The 22,743-nt window shown below is 36.0% G+C and overlaps 1 protein-coding gene across 1 annotated transcript in view; it reads right to left on the minus strand.

Moving 5' to 3' along the window:
* The window catches only part of LOC120525817 (afadin-like), a 365,848-nt gene that overhangs the window by 219,186 nt on the left and 123,919 nt on the right, over positions 1-22,743 (minus strand). The window contains 1 exon segment of the mRNA XM_039748422.1: positions 5,375-5,517. Coding sequence (XP_039604356.1) covers positions 5,375-5,517 — 143 coding nt within the window.

Below are 22,743 nucleotides of genomic sequence, written 5' to 3' on the forward strand. Positions count from 1 at the left end.
GGAAACCAGGACCTACTGCACCAGCGTAGGGTCTGACAACGGGTTCAAGAATTTCATCTCGATACCTTATGGCAGTCAGAGCACCATTTCCTACGCAGTAGATGTCTGTGCGTCCTCCATGGATATGCCTCCCCAGACCATCACTGACCCACCACCAAACCTGTCATGTTGAACGACGTTGCAGGCAGCATATCGTTCTCCTTGTCTTCTCCAGACTCTTTCACGTCTATCACAGCTGCTCAGGGTGAACCTGCTCTCGTCTGTAAAAAGTACAGGGCGCCAGTGGCGGACTTGCCAATTCTGGTGTTCTTGAGCAAATGCCAGTCGAGCTCCACGGTGCTGGGCAGTGAGCACAGGGCCCACTACAGGACGTCGGGCCGTCAGGCCATCTTCATGAAGTCTGTTCCTGATTGTTTGGGTAGAGACATTCACACCAGTGGCCCTCTGGAGGTCATTCTGTAGGGCACGAGCAGTGCTCAGCCTGTTCCGCCTTGCACAAAGGATCAGGTATCGGTCCTGCTGATGGGTTGAGGACCTTCTACGGCCCTGTCCAGCTCTCCGTGAATAAGAGCCAGTCTCCGGAAATCTCCTCCATGTTCTGGAGATTGTGCTGGCAGACACATTAAACCTTCTTGCTGCAGCACGTGTGGATGTGCCATCCTGGAGAAGTTGGACAACCTGTGCAACTTCTGTAGGGTTAAGGAATCGCCTCATACTGCCAGTAGAGATGATTACTCAAGCCAAAACTAGCACGAGTGTAAAACCAGCCCAAAAAGATCAAGAGGGAGAAACTTGAAATGACCTCCACATGTAAAACCAGTCCTGTTTTGAGGGTTTTCTAATTGTTGCCACTTTAGTGCACCTGTTCTTAAGTCCATGAACACCAATACAGCTGAAAGTGATTAACAATGACCTCAGCTGCTTAACCAACCAGAAAATTATCAGACAGGTTTAACTGATTTCATGCCAGGCCCAATAAAAAAAGTGTTCCTTTAATTTTTGTGAGCAGTGTATATATATATATATATATATATATATATATATATATATATATATATATATATATACTAATAAAAGGCAAAGCCCTCACTGACTCACTCACTGACTCATCACTAATTCTCCAAGTTCCCGTGTGGGTAGAAGGCTGAAATTTGGCAGGCTCATTCCTTAAAGCTTACTTACAAAAGTTGGGTAGGTTTCATTTCGAAATTCTACGCGTAATGGTCATAACTGTAACCTATTTTTTCATCCATATACTATAATAGACTTCTGCTCGATGCCCGTGAGAGGCGGAGTTACACCTCCCACGTAATTTAGTGCCTGCCCATATAAAGCCGTCAGTCAGCGGCAATCCAATAGAAACACTGCCGCTAAATATTCACGGGTGAAGGACTAGGCTTATGCAGAGGAAGATGAGATGGTCAGGGTGGTGTTTGGCACAAACTCAGCGAAACTGCGAGAGAAACTTTTAAGTGCCGGGTCTTAGCTAACATTAAATACTGCCGTGGGGTGGAAAAAGTCAATGTCCCGCTAAAGGAAGACAGTGTAAAAAAAAACCTGTGCATGCAGTATGTCACGTCTCAGATAAAGAGGAAGACGAGCTGTTTATTGATGCAGTAAGAAACAAATCGATGAATGAAACCTGTTATCTTTTCAACGATTGACAAACACGGAATGTAACTTCAACACAACACATCCTACAAATACGAACCTGATTGAAAGAAATAATGATAATCAAATCCTTGATGACAGCAACACTCATAACACTCACAAAACTATTACTGTACATTGACAATCATGTAACGTTATTTTTGAAATTTTCCCTTTTCTTTTTCATAACTTCTTTAACTCACTACTTCTCTGCTGCGAAGCGTGGGTATATATATACATATATGTATATATATATACCCCGATCTACATACTCTCAAATAGAGTATATGTTGATTATAGTTGTGTTCTGTCCGTAGATTTAGTTGGTATATATTTTTTGTTCTGTTCCTTTTCCTTTATTTCTGCACAGGTATAATTCTATTGTAGAGGGGATTATTCTGGGTATTCCTATTTAAATCATTATTTGTTCAGTATACTTCCTGTAAGATGTTCTAAAGGGAAATATTTACTTAATTTTGTTTGGATTTTTCTAATATACAGTGTGCACTATTTGTTTCATTGGGTTAATTTAGTCTGGGTGGTTATTTTCTCTGTTAATAAAGGTCACCGTCAGAAAAGGGTACCATATATGGGAGAAAGTTCAGTCCATTTCAGAACATATTAGAATTACTCTTACTAAGGTTAGGAAGTTCTTGTGTGTGTTGTGGACCTCTCAGTTTAATTTGAGGAACTCGCTACACTATGCCACTGATTCATGGCATGGCCAATGTGTGCCCCAAGACTGGAACTCTGTGAGAGCAATGAATTATATTTAATTACTTACTTACTGCTTGATTGTGGCTATTTGCTTTGCTTGTGGTATCCGTTCCATCTGTGTCTGAGGTATGGTTACACAATGCTTAACTATGGCCTCAAAGCTTAGATCATCACATAATTTGGTCACAAGCAGCAGTCCAGTATAGTTGACAGAGTCTTCTCTAGAACTCAGGACACTTAAAAGACTGTTGCACCATTATAATCTACTCAAATCGAGTTGAATTGACCTTCCCCATTGATTTCAATGCATTTTGCAAAGTTCAATGAAATTCACAAAAATTTCTGTGATTTCACTGAACTCGAGGAAAGTTTCAATTCAGTGAAGTTCGCTGAACACTACTAAGAAGCCAGTGATATCTGGTTATGCAGCTTTTCAAATAAAATGTTTGTATATTCTAATCACTGAACTAAAATTGAAACTTTCTTTTCTGAAATCCAGATGTAGCTCACTAGGCAGTTATGGAGATTAACTAATTAATTAAACAACAATGCTGCAAAAGACACAGAACACCCTTGTTTAAAGTATACCTATTAGATTAGGGCAGTATATGGAATGCTGAATCCTTTCATTGCTATGCTTATATATTCCTTGCCTACCCTTCTACTTCTCCTCACACATTCTGTAAATCAATCTTGGTTCCTGCTGTCAAACTTGACTGCATAAACTGTGATAATCAACTCAAAAAATTAAATTGAACTAGGCAAACAACCAAATGTGCACAGCAAACAGAGTCAAGAGGAAAAAAATGCTCACTTTGGATTTAGTGTGCAAATTGCATGACAGTAACTACAAAAATAAAAAAAGGTTTTGAATACAGTACTTTTTAAACATTTTGGTTGTTTTTTATCTTTAATTCCAAATAACTTACTAGAGCTACTGCATTTTTATTACAGGACCAGGAAAAAAGCAAAAAACAAAGTCTATATACATACACAAATACTATGCAGTAGACCCCCGCAAAGTTGCAGTTCAGAGTTTGCAGCCTCAGTCATTTGCGGATTTTTCCTTAGAACCTAACTAATAATTGTTAGCGGAAACTGCAAATATCTTCCACAATTTACACAATCCACACTGTACTCTAGAGAGAACAGGAAGCAGCTGTAGAGAAGACCACGACTTGGGATGGTGAAAGTAGCCAATAGAATTTGAAAATGCAACTCCCAGCAGTGGCTCTGATTGGTCTTCTGCTGAGGGTGCTGGGGCTGTTGAGGTCAAAGGATGTCAGCGCGGCTTTTAAAAAGGGGGCCGGTGACCAAAAGCAAAAAAAAAAAGTTTTTGTAATTTGTGTTTCAAGTTCCTGTCTGACTGCCTTCTGTTGGGTTACCTGTACTTATTCATTTTGTCCTGGACCTGCCTGTGTACATTAGGACTGTAAGTGGATTCATGGCCATCCTGCAAAGAAAGGAGTGCTCCTGAACCCGTCCACCCATCTTCACAATTTCAGAAAGTACCGGTAGGACCATCTGTACATTCCCATTTAACATGTGGATCTCTGGACTATCTATTTTCATCATTACATTTCATCTGTTGCCGTTTTTCATGATCTTTTTCATGTTTTACTGTGTGTGTTTTGTTTGTGCTTTGTTGTATTTAATGTGTAATCGCTGTAAGGGGAACGGGGTGGTATCGTTGTTTTCTTATTTCATTTGTTTCATTACATTATTTTCTGTTTGATTACCAGTTTGCTTTGTTTTTGTCTCTGTTTGTGAGCGCGCGTGGGTCGGGTCAAGGCTGAATGCATCCCTGGAATCTCCACCATAAAAATAAATAAATCACCGTCTTCACGTGCTACGCTTACATAAAAGCCTGAATAGTGCCTGTCCTTTTTGGCTGATTGCTTTGTTTCTCTCTGCTCCCGCAGACATTCTCTACTCCTGTTGGGGGTTGTGCTTCCCTATGATGTTTGTCTATTGTTTAATCAATAACTAACTGCATACTGAGCTCCTTTTACTTCTGAAAGAGACATGCTTGTTTGAAGTGTTTGAATAAAGTTCCTGTCTCTACATTCTCCTGTGTTTCTGTGAAATTCTGTGCCCCAAGTGTTGTACAGCACTTTCTACATATTGTTCCAGTGGTTTTTAAAATAGTTTTTAGAGTTCATTGTCAGTGTGTAAAATGATTAGTGTTGCAGTAATTGTGATGCTTTTTGCATGAAAAAAGTGTTCCATTAAAATTTCACTTTTTCTTTGTTAATTGTGACTTTACTTAAAGTGCAGCAAAAAAGTATCTGCCGTCCAGGGATGCATTAACCCCAAGTAAGTGGCAGTTTAAGGGTTAAAGCCCCAAGATGGTGCCGAAACAAGCTGCACCATCTGAGGCTTCTCGCAATTAAAACGCACTTGCATGGATAACAGTACATATAGCGGTAACATTGGTATTTTACACTCTAGCACTGAGTAAGACATAGCAGTACAGTATACAGATTTACCTTTACGTTTTTTATTTTTAGGTAATGTATGAAGCTGAGTTTGAAATTAAATTAAAGTGTTTTGGGGGCATATTTAGGGTTTAAACTATGAAAATAGGCATTTTTTTAAAAAACATCCAAAATTCGTGGTTTTTCACAATTCGCAGGTGCTCTAGGAACATAATCCCCGCAAATATTGGGGGTGTACTGTATACACACCATACAACATTATATAAATTTCATTGTTGATCAAAGTGGCACATCTCCTGTGTTATGTTATACATGCAATGTTAAGGGTAACTCAAGACATAATACAAATGCTCAAGATACCTGCAAATGATTGGAAACTTTTATAAATGGCACAGTTTCAGGTATTTTAAATGTACCATTTCAGAGTGATACTTAGACTTGCAAGCTGACACATTTCCAATTCAAAATGCACAGCTTTAAATTTTGAAAACAACAAATATTATTATTTAGGGACAGATAACTAGGACATCATACTTGTCTGAACAAGAGCAACTTCAGGACATGCTTACCCATCCTCTTTGGCCTGGGAATGTTCGTCCCTTTCCTGTGCCCGCTTTTTCTCTTTCTTTCTCTCCTTTTTTGACAGTGTTCTCTTAAAGTTTTGTATCATGCCTTCTTTCTCTTGCTTCTCAGGTCCATTACTTTGTATCTTCTAAAGTGATTAAACAATATAGGAAATGGTTACATATGCTTCAAGAAAGGAGATTTTGGCTTTCAAGAGGACATCTAAGTAACAATTTCAAAGTTAACTTGTGATTGTATTTAGATAAATAAAAGGATGCAAGTATGAAATGATAAACACATTAAATTCAGAAATCTCTTGAATCAGGTGTAACACAAAAGAACCCTAATATTGGGGAAAGACAGTTAGGTGGCAAAGTTAGAGAATATTGCCTCTCTTTCAAACACTACGTTTTTGCAACCAATTTAGTAGCCCCATATGTAGATGATTTGTAAGAATATTAAAACTATTGAAATTATATTTTGTTTGCCCTTTTGGTCAAAGATTTATGGCATTGTATCTTCAAAACAGTATAATTAGCTCTATACTCCCCTGCTCCCTTTCAAAATGTATTCTAATAGAACTTATAAATAATTAGGAAACTTTCATACAGCCTTTAAATATGTGTTTTTCAAAGCAGTGAAACAGTTTAATTTTATTCATTGCTAACATAATTAAATCCATGCCAAATCTGGAAGATTCCATTCAAACAAGTATTTTCTATTTCTAAGGAAGGTCCCTAACTTTGTTATATCCAGAATATTTCTATAAACCTATTTTTACAAATACATATATAATGGCTTATTATTTTGAACAGGGACTTATTATATGAACATAGTTGAGTTGAATTTTGTGGTTGTTTTTTTTTTTGTTTTTTAAAATCGTACATGTCTATATGTATACATTTTCTATAAAAATATTTTACAGTCTGCTTAAATGCTAACTCTTATGGGAGCAGCTGATAGAAGAAAATTAGTTGATGATGGGACCACACACTCAATCAGCAATCTTTGTACAGTGCATGAATGCGATTTTTGCGGTTTTGGAAAAAGCTTGTTAATAGAGGAAGCAATATGCAAACAGCTGGTTGTTTGAGGAAATTAATAGTACTTCTGAGGTTTAAGATAGAGCTGAAAAAAGCAGATAATGGAAAGGATGCTTCATGACACCGTATAGCTAGCAACAACCATAAGATACTTCTACGGATTCAAAGGAAAGTCATAAAGGAATTTCAACACCTTGTGAAGAATTCAAAAAAACATTCTTCTAAAAATAGTCCAACACCAAACAAGACCTTGTATTCAACAATATTTAAATAAAAACAAATAGATTTTTAGGAAAATAAATGAAATCAACTTTAAATATCTTACTTGCATAACTACATATACCAATTATAAACAGGCACTAACAGCATTCAGTTTTCTTCAGTTACATTCCAAATCGTATATGAAGGTAATCTGCCCATGCCTGACAACAAATTCATTTTGATTTGGATGAAGAAAAAAAAAAACAGCTGTTCTTGAATTTATAGCTACATAGTGCAAAGATAGCCATGGTCCAAAAAAGATAACAAAAGTTTATAGGATATTGTCTGTACCTTGTTAAAAGATACAGCTCAGAAAAATGATATAAAAGAATTCAAAGGCAAAATGTATGTTATGAAATACTGTGAAGACTATCATTAAAGGGATAATCCACCCAAAAATGGCACTATTTACATATATTACTTACTGTGTAGTGCTGTTGGAAAAAAAAAATTATCTCCATGTTTTCAGACAGAAAAAAGTTTATGAAATAAAAGAATAGTGACCAATGTTGTTCCATGGCAAAAAATATGGAAAACATCCCAAAAAAACTCTATATGTGTCGCATAATCCACATGTCAAGCATCCAACTATGCCAAAAATGTGCAAAGCACAAGCTTATTTTAGGAAAATATTGTTTCAAAATGTTATTCTGGAATGATCAGTGCGTATCATAAACAGGAAACTAAAGCTTCATGGAACTGACGTTTTAAAATGAACAACCACCTCTCCCCTCATTTGTTGGTCAAGAGAGCCATATATTTCAACCATTCGATGTATTCACCATGAGTTGCACAGGGTTGCAAGACAGAAGCCATTTTTAAAAACACAAGAACTACTATTCTTATATACATTTTCCTTTCAGACTCATTCAATCCTTCAAAACCACGAGGGGAATGTCTTCTGATTTTGTAAAACCAAAGAAAGATATGTTTCACAAAAAACCATTCTACTTTCTACTGTCAAACGTTAATGGCAACACTGTGCTATTGGGCTACATCTCTCCAATAGGGACATGTTCTGGGGATAGAAGGGGAAATGAATAGGAAGTAAGTGTGTACATATTTTGATACAAAATGTGCTGCTCTCTACTTAAGTTAAAAAGGATAATTTCTCCTTTCACCACTACACTAGATCAACAATGATGTAAAGTACACAGCCAACTCAATGAATATATGGTTTAAACTATCAATGCCCTAAAGTGAACAAGGTGGAGCATAGTCCACAATCCTGCTGAAAAGTGCTAGAGGTGCCTAAAGGTGCCAATGTGACTGAATTTAAACCCTTCTTCAAAAAGGTAGGATAAAAGTGCAAAACAAAGTTGTGCTTAATTAAAAGATACACATCCAGATGGAAAAAATGCTTTAATAAGTGAAAGATGGGTCTCTCCAAGAAGTACCAAGTGTTATGGGACTTTCGGCAAACAAGACAATAAATTCTTATATAAAAGATACTGTAAAATCAAAAACTCTTTATCTATTTGCTGGTTTGAAGACTTTACCAAATTTGTAAAATGAAGAAAAGAAGAACAAGCAGTAAAGTTATAAAAATAGGACAGTAAAATTGTGTTATGTGAAGAAAGAAGTTGATTTTACATTTTCTTGATCTATTCAAACTTTAATTCAATAAATTTGTTAAGACTGGATGTACAAACATCATGTATGAACTGCATGTATAAACAACTACAAAAGAAGTAAAACCTAAAAATTGCTACACTTTTAAACAAATAAGAGCAGACAAGATAGCTTGATTCAGCACCTCAAAATCTTAAAGCTAAATCTTTAAAAACTGTTTAAAAAATGCTCCATTTTGATCTTGCTTAAACATATACATTTTCTTGAAGTCTCTTTCCATGAAGGTTAATGGGTATAAACATAAGAAATGCTAGGTTAAATTACAGAATGCCAGATAGATAGATTAGATAGAATAGATAGACAGACAGATAGACAGAACAGACACTTTCTGTAGTAAGATTTTTAGACTTAATTCTTATTGCATAAAAAGATGTTAAGGCATTGGGTGGATGGGAAAAAAAAGTGGCAGAACAGATGGCTGTCACAACGTATCTGTCACCACTGGTAGATTACAATACACCATCAGACAAGACAGCCTTAACTAAGGACAGGGAAAATATAACATTAGCATTTTCTTACTGGAAAAAACACTTAAGGATTTGCTGCAAACAATACAGTGTTTAAAATAAAATAGGCATTCTTTAAGTTTTGAAATTGTTTGCTATAAAACAAACATTAAATTAATTAAGTTGTTAAGAGGTATTTTGTGAAAACCCCTTTACCAAAAATGACAATCACTTGATGTGAAATCTAATGAACTTCACATTCCAACATTTAACATGCTGGCCAGCTCTTTTATTTGTATTTCTCCTCTCTGCAGCAAGGAACATATCAAACAAGTTTAAGCTCTGAGCATGATGATATGTTCACTTTTTTCATGGGAACTGTGGTAAAAGTTGCCCAACTTAAAATAATTCTGTTATAGAATATAGTGCAGAATTATGTATTGTCAGTAATTTTATTTTAGTTCAATAAAATATTAAGCATTTTTAAAAGAGCATATTTCCTTTACAGGATCTTAAAATACTATACATAAACAACTTTTTTCTTAAAGCCCTTTGAAAACCCTACAATGTTTTTCTCCAAAAAACAAATGGATACTGTAAAATACATCCATGATATTATACGATAATAATAGAGACAGAGCACAATTTTGAACATTAAAACACTAAAGAATGAATGGAAAACAAACACATCTATAATTTTTTACTGAATTCTTAATACAACTGAAAAATAATTACATTAAAAACTGTCTTTATCAATGCACCTCTTCAAATCTGAGCTTCACTGTATATTTAATAGTACAGTATTACTGTTCTCAGTGCACATTCATTTAGCTTTCCTCTAGCCAAGACAGAAATAAAGAAAGCTAAATTTTTAAAATACCATCTTAAGGAATGCAATTTGTTTCCTGCCCAGGTCTGTTCTGTAGTTAACAATCCGAAGAAGACTAAACAGCCAATGTGATGCATTTCTCTTTTCAAGGTAGAGTTTAATGTTTCTCCTATTTTTCTGTTTGAAAGAATACTGGTGCAGTCTTTTCAGAAAATCAGAAACTAGTTAATCGGAAGACATACAAACACAAACGCTCACACACACATATGCAGCTAATTTCATATAAGAACATGATACCCCATTGTTAAAACTGCATTCAAATGTTGCTTGCTCGATTATTAACTATCAGATCTGTGAGTAAAAGTAGGAACATTAGCATATCTATGAACACAAAATGCAGGTACAGATCCATAGAACAACATTTTCTGCACCTATGGTACTACTTACTAATCTTTCACTTCTGTATAAGCCTTATAGGCCGAAATGCCAAACTAAGTGCAATGCGGTTCTGCTGCAAAAGGAAGGATAAGAAAGAGAGTACTAAACTATTATTTTTATCTGCTTTTTTGCAGGTTGAAATTTCACAGTTCCAGACATAATGACATTGCTGAGCATACACCTCTGAAATTCATTCATATACCAAATACGTGAACCCCAATTCTTCAGAACTGGCTTGCAGAAAGTTACTATATATCCTGCAGGATCAGGTATACAGGTTCCCTCATAAATATCTGTCCTCATCCCACTACATCACTGTACAGAACAGTGATTTTTTTCTTTCCTTGAATTAGCTAAAGGAACAACATATTTATCTTCTAGTTATATACAAGTAGCTTGCCATCTTTGGCTACCTTTTTAAACACCACATAACCCTCCAAAACAGCAGGATGAAATTATTTTGTCAGCCTTTTCAAGTAAATGATGCATGTGTTTTTGTCTGATTTCTCACTATGCTCTGAAAAATATCAAAATATCCTAGTTTTAACAGGCTATATAATGAAATTTTTCAGTGCCACAAAAGTCATCACAATACATTTAAAACAGTGTGCACTAACTCCGCTTGATTTAGAGTTTATGTTAAATTTGAACAGTATCGCATGGAAGACCAAGAGGCACAAAAAACAGACAATATACTGCCATTTATTTGTTTGCACCTCAAGCACTGTATGTAATCATGTGTATTTACTTGTGAAACTTTTTTTTTCCATCCATGCCCCAATCTCTCTTTGATGATGATGAGAGGCATTAATTAAATTAGGCTTTTTGTGTGGGCGTACATGCAACATAAGAGTCGAAGTCTGGAACTTTGAAAATCTGGTCACCCTATAATTTATCATCAGAGTACCATCTTCACCTGCTATCCATAATGGTCAGTTGCTGTAATACAGTTTGCCATTCACTTTTGTTATTCCTTAATATAACTGAATAGCTTTGCAAGCCCCATTACATGAATATTACAATAGCCACATATGCTCAAGCATGAAAGGAATTAATTACAAAAATGTTTTTTTTGGGTTACATTAATTGACAAATGTAAACTGTCACTGTGTGGGAAATATGGCGTGTGTGTGTTTATGTGCGTGCGTAAGTCCTATCCAGTCTTATTTTCAGCCTCTGCAAACCTGAAATGAATTAAGAAGGTTCTAGAATCCACCCAACAAACTCAGTCCATTAAGGTTTACAGCTCTAAGACACACCTAAAAGTTGAACCGTGCTACATTTTCTAAATTTCTCTAATCCTAAATCCAAAAATGCAGCATTTTTCTTATTTTGCAGATAAGTGTGAATAGAAAAATCAAGATGCATTCAATAAATAATGCACTTTTTATTTTCACTTGAAAGAAAAAAATGCAGATATTATTTCCATTTCTCATTTCAGGTCATGTTTATGAAATTTGTACTTAATACCAACAACAGACATAAAAATGAACATAACATAATGCACCGAATGCAACATAAACCTATTGATTAAATGGGTTCTATGGTGCTTAAAGGATTTTGGATGGATCCCAGATTGTATGCATATGATCTCACAGTTTATTTTAAAACTGTAAAGTGCAGTTCAGGCCACACAGCAGCCTAAAAGAGGTTCTCCACACTAGACAGTGTTCCATTCACCTGAGTTAATCAGGTTAAGTAAGTCCACAGAAGTCTAACAACAGAAAGAGTTCACCTGAGCAAAAGCAGAATATGTAAGCAAAATTGTGTTTTAAAGGTTAAGTTGTCATTAGCCTAGGAGAACTAGAAAATTTTGGTGCTCTGTTACTTTGTGTACAAGCACATCTTTTACCAGAGACTGACTATGTTAAACGTTCGTCTGCTTCATTAAAAGCCTTTCACACTGCACAGTTAATCTGGGCAAACCATATTGTATATAATATCACACTGCACAGTTAATGTGGGCAAACCATATTGTATATAATCATATTATATATGCAAAAATAATCATGTATTTGTCAGCTTTAGTGGCAGTTGAGTAACCCTATAACTTCTAGTAAAACTCTTTAATAATACTGCTTTCCTTACAGTGTGTGTTACATACTGTATGCTCTGAACACAAGTCAGCATTCCAAAAGGGATGCGGCAAATTGATTAAGTAATCAAGTATTCCCATGATTATTTCATCAATTAATCGGACACAAAATACTTTTGATTTATTTAAAAGCAATAGTATTGTATATCTACAAAAGAGAAAATAACACATCTCATACAATTAACAGGTAACTGATTTCCTTTTAAGAAAAAAAACACATTTTTATTGCTTAGATTGCACACAATAAAATTATTTCTCAAAACTAAACCCAATTAGTGCATTTTAGGTTTTTGGTTTTAAAGAAAACATTGTCTGAAACATAAAAACAAATAAATACAAAACTAATACATCAATTACAAAGTACTTTAAAAAGGTATACATACAGCATAAAACTAAGGCATAAATCATTAATAACAACACATAAAAATTGTCTTTAGGTTGTGCAGCTCAACTTTCAACCTAACTACAGCTTAGGCAGAACATAAGCCTTTACTGTCTTCTTGGAAGGCTAAAACGTTTTGGCAGGATCGCTTCCCTGAATGAAGTAGATATGGTGTATGTTTGTGTGTTAAGCCTTCAACACTAGAATTCCTAAAACCCGTGAAAATTTTCGTTATGCCTGAAGAGCCTACTTTCCCCAAACACATGCAAGGAAAATTGGATGACCTTATAAGAGCATCAACTGGTCGCTAATAACCGCCTTTGTTTTGATAATGTGTCAATTACCAGAAATGAACCTGCACCGACCCATCCCCCATTCAGCCAGCCATTTGCCCCCTTGACACTTACGGCTGGTTTACCCTTGACACTCGGAACACATATGTACACTCACCATGGCTGTCACGCGTTCCCAGTGTTCTTTTGACGCATCCTCAGAAATTAATGTGACATTTACATGACTTGCAGTACATGTAAAAATGTGTGGCGTGTGTGTGTGTTTTGAAATGTGACGTCAGCAAAAGCATGCCAGATTGTTTTGTTATTGTGAATGTGAAGTCCAAATATCGTTTTCAAATTAAGACATGTGTTTGTGCACTTCATTTTCAGCCAGTTACATTTGATGTAATAAAAGCATACCTTTAATCGTTTATAATGTATATATCAAGCTTATGTGGCATTAGGGTAATTATAATGGCACTGATAAATAATTTGTCTTTACTGCACTAACTTTTGCTGGGGATTCTAGTGTTAAGGAGCACATGGTGAATGCAATGAAGAAACGTGAGCATATCAACATGTTAAGAACTGAGGCTTCCACTTTGATGCAATGTTTCCTGCTGCATAAAAGTGACACACCGATGGTGTGAATGTTGCCGAAATACACAAAAGGACTTTGTCAGTGTTGGATAGCATGCTGCATTTGTTTTCTCTCTCTTACTCCATTCTGCAATTCACACCATCAAATCTCGTCTTTATTTCATGTATCTACAGCATACTCAGTAAAATAAGCAGTGTAAAAAATGCAGTGTTAAATGTTATTCATTCTAAAAGAGTTAAATTGATACCAACAGTGTTAATAAATTTTCTTTTGTAGTGTAGTTGCAGTGGTGCTGCATGGTGCAATTACATTTTTACACTTGAAGTGCAAAAAACCGCCAAATTCTTTGCCCCTCCCCTTTTAACAATCGTGAAGACGAAAACGCCATTTTATCCACATGCCAGCTGCAAGGTGAGGTCTTTATCTTTCTATACTTAAAAATATATATATTTTAAGTACTCACTAAGTACTTTGTTAGGAGTGAAGATGCTTGTCAAAGTTAAGTTCAGAAGTGAACAGAAGTATGTGAAAGTTTCTCACAGCGATTTGAAACTTTCCGATTTTCTGGATGAAGGTAATTGCATTTGTAATTATATAAAAAAATAAGCATTAAGCTGACAATGTCGGTGGCGTTTGCCACTCAGTTGAATCTTATTTTGGTTCGTTTACAGCCTTCGTGAAGTTCGGCATCAGTGTCTCCAATAGGCCCGAGGCCAGGCTTTATGATGAGTCTGGCATTGAAATAGACGAAGACGTCTTTGAGGACATTCTGAAGCAACCAAATTTGGGCGTTTTCCAGATACTATTGCCAGATTCTTCAAATGGTAATGTATATCGTCAAAATGTACGTAGTTGAGCATTGGCAAGTGACGTGGTTGTTTGTGCTTTGAAAATGTCCGGGAGTATCAAAATATCATGCCTTAAGGCATAATTAAACTTAATTAAAATGTATTTGCATATTGACTGTGATTGGGAAGTCAAATATTAAGTTTATTTTGTAAATTAATTTGTATAAAGGTTGAGCTGCACTGCTTTTCCATCATTTGTGTCACGGGGCGGTGCGGAACTCCATCCAGAGTTGGAGGGAGCAAAGTCGGAGAGCGGAAGCGAGGTCGGCGCTCAAATGTCAGGCGGTGAAACTTCAGAGCAAAAAACAAAGGCGGAAGACGTAGTCAAAAGGGAGAGCGGAGATTCGAGAACTGGCAGATCAAAGAGCGAGACGTTAAGTCCGAGACGCAAAACGAAACAAAGCGAGCTTGGCAACGTGAAATCATAAGGAAAAACAAACGTGAGAAAATCGAGGCACGAAACATACAATAAATAATCCAGCAGTTAGAGCCACGCAGCGTGTGCTTAAATGCTGGATTAATCACGAGGAAATGAGAAACCGGTGAGCAGACGGGGCGGAAATGGAGGTGTGAGAAATGCACATGACGGGCTAGGGAAAACATGAGCACGTGAGGAGAAGTGACAGCGTGGGGAAAAAGACGGTAGACAGGGTGTGAATCATGACAGTTTATTTATTAAGCACGCGCATCTAGTGTCTTTTGCGTGAGCGCTGGACCAAAGCCACTTGATGGGATTAGCACAACGGCTAATGGCATGACTTGACAGGGAATTAAATAGCTCGAGATGCACCAAATGAACGGCCAAAAATCGCAATCGGACGATTTTTCGACCTGCCTCATATCTTGTCGATCCTTGTTGACAGGCATGCAATCCGCTTGTTAAGTGTGACTTAATATACAACTTTTTACCACCGCGTCTGGGTCTAAGATCACACCCATGCACACATTTACAGCCATGTGTAAACATGTTTTTAGGAAACACAATTCATATAACGTTGCGATCGCAAACGGGTATTTAATTTTGTAAATTTAAAAAAGTTTGTTAGCAGTACCAAGGTTTAACAGTTGTTTGTCAAATTAACAGTCAAATTAACTCGACTAAAACTAAGGTTTTTTTAATTCTTGGTCAACAGAATTGACCCATGTTCCTCCAGTGCCAAGTGAAGAAAGCTCAGCTGAGATTTCAAGCAATGAATCTGATGACACCATTCTTCTAAGTGATGACAGCCCTACAAGAAAGAGGAGAGCTGAAGATGAAGCAGGAATTGTGAGTGTGTGTCTGTGCCTTGGATGTTATTCAGTAAAAATTTAGAATTTAGTCACTTATTTTTTAAATTATGTTTTAAAGAAATTAACATTTTGAAGAAAGTGCCTTTCTGATTTCTGACAATATCACACTGTGTCATTTGTGTTAATGCATGAAACTAAAGTGCAAAAGTTAAGTCGAGTTTACCAAATTCATGCGTTGGAGATTTGATCCAGGTGCAGAATCACAATGTGACTACACAATCATGTTCACAGAATGTTTTCTGACATGGGTTGTTTATTGTGCTTTGTAACTTTGCAGATGGTCAAAAAAATTCTGCAGACTAAACCTGGTGGGGATGGAATCATCAGAGAGTACAACAAAACCAAATGCTTGTCTGACAGCAACAGGAGAAAGATGGTCAATATTCTTACTGCAGATATGACTGAAAAGCACAGGTAACTTGTATTTTAAGTATTCTTTATTCCAGTGGTCATGATTTCCTAGCCCAAAGCAAAATTTGTTAAAGGACATGATTTTTAAAAGATCATTAAGGTCATTAAAAGGTTAATTCAATGAAAATGCTAATTCTTTCATTAATTACTCAACTCTGTGTCATTCCACAGAGTAAGATCTTTCTCATGTTCAGAAAACAAATGAACATATTTGTGATAAAGTCACCCTCATAGACAGGAAAAACAACTGCCACTTCAAAGCCAAGAATGACTATAATGGTTATTATAGAGCAAGAAAAGTAGTTTGTGCAAAAAATAACAATATTAATAGTCTGTTTTTACACACACTAAGGATTTAAAGTTTCATGAAGTTTAGGTTGAACCACTATAGCCACATGGAATATTATCACAATGGTTATACTACATTACATGGGTCATGCAAGACACAGATCTTGAAAGTTGTAGTCACGTTTCTGTTTATAGGGGTTTAGAAAGCTCTTGGATGCAATCAAAAATTTATAAAGATCTTCCAGGTGTGGAAAAATACAAAACTGAATTTTTGGTGAACGAGCACTTTTACAAAGGTGTCAGGACAAAATTTAATGTGACATTTCTTCTGTAGCAAATGCCTGTGACACTCAAATTCTCATCTTGTTGATGCAATTTTATAAAGTGTAATGTGTTAACTGCTGGGAAAAGTGAATTTTAAAAGTTAATAACATTTAATTATTTACATTTCAATTCATATATGATTGTTTCTCTATAATATTACAGCTCATCTCCACCCAAACAAGTAAGAGAACTGTATGCTCAAGGAATCATTGCCATGTTTCCATATCTTAGGGATCCATATGCAAAGCTTGGATATGTAAGTCAATTAATTAAATTAGTTAAATAATTATGTGGTAGATGGATGTCTTGTTTTACTTTAAACATTTTTTTAAGGAACATTATTATGACCCTCAAAGTGGACAAGGGTACTTGTCATGGAAAATTAAGAACATTCAGAGGAACAGTGCACCATTAGAGAAACGTAGATGTGTCCCCAGTCTTTTAGTGGTGGCCCATCTGCTCAGAGAGAAGCTTCATCCAGCACAGAAGTTATCCTAACCGAAGAACAGTATAGGGAAGCTGTTTCTCTTATGATGCATACTTCAGAGGAGGCGACAGTAAAGGTCAAGATGAGGGAGACATTTCAGTATCGTCGCAAGATAATTCATGACCCAAGCAGATGCACTGATGTGCTAACTGAATTTCCACGTTATTTGGATATCAAGGGCCTGGTAAGAACATTTGAGTTATTAATGTGATTTAGATTATTTTTCTGTGAAATAAGGACAATAGATGATATCTGTGGGGATTTAAAGTTTGACTATTTATTGTAAAGATAATAAATTTGCACTTAGTTGCTTTTTTTCTGCTTTGGTGGGTTTTACAGATTGAGTTGGATTTTGCTTGTCTTTTTGTAAAAGACAGCAGCTAAATTTTAGAGAGGTGGCCAACTACATTCATGCAGAAAGTCATTCAGCAGAGCAAGGGGCTTAACTCCTCCCAAGAACTTCAGGACCTGATTCACTGTGCAGAATCAGCTGTGGACACTGAATCAGATGAAGATGGTAAGCTGTTTTTTAACAAGTTAATAACATATTTATGTACCTTACTAATTGTTTATTCCCCCCTAAAATAACCATATCTCTTAGGATGGGGTAGTGGTCTTGCTTTGATTCTTCTTTTACTTCACCTAATTCCTCCATCAGCACAAGGTCGCAAGAGACCTGGGAAAATGTCGGCATCTCAAGCTGAGAAATACATTGTGATCTTCAAAAAGGTAAATTTGGCATTTTCTGTATGACCTGTCTGCTTCAACTTCAACCCAGTTGTATTCATTGTAAAACTAATGTAGAAACAAGCAATTGGAGCGTTGTTAAGGATTGTCTTTTGTTTTATTTTTAGGCAGGGACTAACATACAGGAACATCTTGATTCAATTAAGGAGAGCACCCAGCCCTACCTGCTTGCTGTCGGGACAAAGAAAAGCAGCATTCATGGATACTACATCATCCTCGACAAAAAAGCCATACCATGCAAGTCAGTGAGTGGTCTTGCTGCCTTTGATGAACTATTCAAAGCCCACTTTGTGTTTGGTGCCTCGTACAATAAGGTGCTTCACAACATGTACACCTTCATACAAACAACCTTCAATCATGACAGAATAGTACTTGGACCAGGAAAGACGGTTTCTCTCTGTGACTTAAGTGAAAATGACCAAATTGGCCCAAGTTGAATATTCCTCCTCAAACAGATGTTCTCTCAGTTAAATGGGTGAAGCATAATGGAACTGAATACCGTTCTGGTTTAATTATTTGTGGTGAAGTAGACATTGATTTGCCAGTGTTTTATAAAATCAAAGATATTGTTGTTAGAAATGAATTTGTGGTACTGGTTGCATCACCGCTCAAAACTGTTTGCTTTGATGATCATCGTTATGCCTACAGAATTGAACCAAGACACTGAATCCTTGAAAGTGTTCAATGTCACTGAACTAATTTATTACAAACCTTTTGATATGCAAATGTCTTATGGGTCTGATAATTTCTTTTGGTTTGTTGTACCTTACTGCAGTCTTGTTAACACTTAGCTGTCAATGCAGGTTTTATTTCAAGATTTATGTTTTTATATTTTATCATTTTATATGTAATTTTATGACATGGAACTGTACATGTTTTAAATTAGCCACTTTGCCCATTTTGTAAATAAACATTTGAATGTTTACATCTGTGTAAAGAATTTTTTTAAATATTAGAATGTATTTGTTAATACATATTTTGCACCAAATAAGAACACTATGAATAACACTTAACAGAGTAATCTAAGTAAAAAAATAACACCAGAGGTGTTACGTGCCCCACAGTGTTAAACTTATAGTACAATAACAAGTGTAAATAAATACTCTCTCAGTGCTGTTTTTTAACACTTTATGGTGCTTTATTTACACTATAAGTTCTACACTACAGTCAGTGTTATTTTTACTCTCGATGGATTGGGACCATATGTGCTCCAAAGAAGTGTTAAAAATAACTCTTTAAGTGTTATGTTAACACTGCTTATTTTACAGTGTAAGCATCCATGAAAAACATTCTGAGCTCACTGAGGTGTTGCTATATGGATTAAATGAAGCTGTGATGCAAAGAATTTGCTTTGATGATTTTTAGCAATCAAAATTCTTTCAGCCTTACATGCCAATAATATTGTGTGTCAGCTTCGCCACATTCTTCTGTGCTTTGCTACAAATTTGAGCTGAGCAGGTAGAAAGTTAGGCAGTAAGCAACAAATCCGTAGTGCAACAATAGAAACTGATGAGCACAGGGTAGTAAAGGCAGCAGTGATTCTTCTTTATTTAAACCATTTTTTACTGAATCAAAAAAATACATGTCCACTGAAATGGGGTAAACTAGTGTAATCTATACAGCACCCAGTAACTCTACTTAGCACCCTATCCCATTCGATTCACTACAATTCCTAACATAGCCTAGGAGCATAGTTAAACATCTATACTGTACCTAGATGAAAAAAAAAGAAAATAATTAAGTAGGAAAAGCATCAAGCAAACTTCTAAGCCAACCCAAGTATACTGTAAAGTCATATTAATGGGCTCAAAATAAAAGGGTTTTCAATAGGAGGAATGAGGTGCATTTCTTCTTAAAAAAATTTGATTGTGAACAGTTCTAAGTGACCTAGGACCACCAACTGTCAGAAAGAAGTCTGTGAGGTTTACATTGAGAATGAAGACATAATTTAGATGCCAGAATGCCAAGACAGAGCAATGCTAGTGAGAAGCAAACAAAAGCATTAAAGGTCCAACAGAGGACAGTTTGTTTCTGTCTGTATCACTGCTATCCTCTGAAGAAACAGAAAACATTTTTGCACCCAGAAAAAAAATACAGAAGGGCAGGCCCTAAACATGTAGATAAGTACCAAGTAAACCAAGGTAACAAAGATGAAAAAGATTATAAGGGGTTGAACCCATGAGAAAACATTTTTAAGAAAAGTGTCTAAAGAAACACACTTGCACTGTCCCGACTACAATATCAGGCTGCGCGTTGGTGACTGTTTCAAAGCATATCACGCAAAGGATGTGTACCAGCTCTGCATCACTAGAGCAGTGGACACTAGTCATACCTTTACTACTGTATTTAAGTTTCACGTTTTGGTATTTACTTGTTTTTGTTACATGTCATATTTTTTCTTCTTGAAAAAAAAAGTTTGCCTTATTTTTCCTTGAGTAAACATCATACTATTAAAGTTAAAGAAGATTCAATAATAGGTTACAAAACTTAGACTTTACTTCTGATGGCGGTGGGGGGTTGAAAGTGGGTGGTGATTGTGTGAGATGTTAAAATATTAATATTAAGATCAGTGGCCCAAGACTGAAAAATGAGAGGGAGCTTGGCCCAAGCCTTAATTGAGAATTCTGCATCCTGCATGCAGCAATAATTATGAGAGGTAATCTCAATAAGTGAACATAATAATTATCTATGCTGGCAGGACACTGGTATCCTTATTAGGAAGAGGAGCTTTTTGAAAAAGATTGTTTAGAGGCAGAAAGGAAGGATTTCATCCAGTTTCTTCCAAAGGTGAAAAATTTGAAAATTAAGGGTATTAGAAAGGTGTTGTCTAAATAGAGGAATATGCCAGATTTAATATCAATTTAGTGCTACATGTGGCTAAAGATGGATGTTCAGGGGATATAATGAAAGGTTGGAATCGAGGAGAGTCTTGTCTGGTCCTGCTGCAAATACGAATGGGAAGAGTGCAATTAGTCAGAACAACCGTTAAAGGAAAGGAGTATAACATTTTGTTTAAATTAATATAGTCAGGCCAAAGCCCACTGCATTTAAAAGAGAGGTTATTAGAATATTTCTTTTACAAATTTACTGAGATTGGATGGTCCAATATTCCCAGAACCACATTGTATAGGTGCCTGTCCACTCGTTGGCTACTGTAGAAATGATAGTTAACTCCTGTATAGCTTGTTAAGGACAGTTTTCATAGGTTAGAAACTGAATTTTGTATTAAGTTATGCAAGAAACAGGCATTATGTTGTCACTCCTCTGGGTCTGAAGGAGGACTCTTGCCAAAGAGATTTGAACAAGCTTGAGTTGACTTAAAAGATTAGAAGTGGCACTTTCTAACATAAACCTCCATATCAAACAATGTGAACACAGAACACAATACAGAAAAACTTTGTTCATGTGATTTACAGGAGTTCAATACGAAATGTAGGGGAAAAAATTCCTTGCATAAGGATAAAGGTTTAATGGTACCTAGACTGAATTAAACCAAAGTGATTTTAAGTTGGGCTTTACCGCCATTTACCATTATTTTTTTCTTGGGCTTTTTAAAATTTAAGGGTTTGTGCTCCAACTGGCATTTAATTTCCTCACGCAAATTATGAACCAGAAGATGTTTATGAAACATGCTTTTTTTTTTGTTTTTTTAAACACAGAAATTGATATGTGTATAATCCAGGCAAACCTGATAACTTAGGGCAAAGTAACAAATAATATGGCCAAAGGGAAATACAATATAATAGTAGGGATATCACAAGAACTGATATTTCTGTACTAATTCGGAACCAATTTAAGGCACCAGTTTTTTTTTTTTGTTTTTTAACAGTTCCAGTAGTACCAAGAAAATCAGTACTGCACTCATGCATGACTTCAAGTACACAAACTACTCTGGAAGAAAAGAAAAAGGTGCAACATTGTTCACTTCCATAATTCAAAGCACTGTACTTTAGTAAAAAGCCATTGAATTGGATTTCTATTTTTGCCATGGTATTGCATAGGTATCGAGAAGATATCAAGACAGAACCAGGATGCTCTCCATTCTATGGTATGCTAAGCTCTAACACAATTCATATGTTGATTTGCCCAGAGTCTGCTGCTATAAGTATAGTAAACAGTTTCTTGGGACAACACAGATTTATAGTTATACAGTCATGGCCAAAATTATCGGCAACCCTGGAACTGTCCCAGAAAATGCACCATTTCTCCCAGAAATTGTTGCAATTACAAATGTTTTGGTATACACGTTTATTTCCTTTACGTGCATTGGAACAACACAAAAAACAGAGAAAAAAAGCCAAATCTGACAACATGTCACACAGAACTCCAAAAATGGGACGGACAAAATTATTGCCACCTTTTCAAAATTGTAGGTAAATTGTTTTATTTCAAGCATATGATGCTCGTTTGAACTGACTTGTGGCAAGAAATAGGTGCTGGCAATTTAGCAATCACACCTGAAGCCAGTTAAAATGGAAAAAATTTGACTCAACCTTTCTGTTGTGTCTGTGTCATGGAGAACAAAAAAAAGAGCAGAGAATTGTCTGAGGACTTGAGAACAAAAATTGTGTAAAAATATCAACAATCTAAAGGCTACAAGTCCATCTCCAGAGATCTTCATGTTCCTTTGTCCACTGTGCGCAACATAATCAAAAAGTTCACAACACATGGCACTGTAGCTAATCTCCCGGGACGTGGACGAAAAAGAAAAATTGATAAAAGACTTCAATAAAGGATAGTCCGAATGGTGGATAAACAGACCCAATCAACTTCAAAAATATTCAACCTGTTCTGCAGACTCAGGGTGCAACAGTGTCAGCTCAAACTATCCGTCAACATCTGAACGAAATGAAACACTATGGCAGGAGAGCCAGGAGGACCCCACTGCTGACACAGAAACATAAAAATGCCAGACTGAAGTTTGCCGAAATGTATTTGAGGAAGCCAAAATCCTTCTGGGTGAATGTCTTGTGGACA

This window comes from Polypterus senegalus, chromosome 3, assembly GCF_016835505.1.
Source record: "Polypterus senegalus isolate Bchr_013 chromosome 3, ASM1683550v1, whole genome shotgun sequence".
In the NCBI taxonomy this organism is placed as follows: Eukaryota; Metazoa; Chordata; class Cladistia; order Polypteriformes; family Polypteridae; genus Polypterus; species Polypterus senegalus.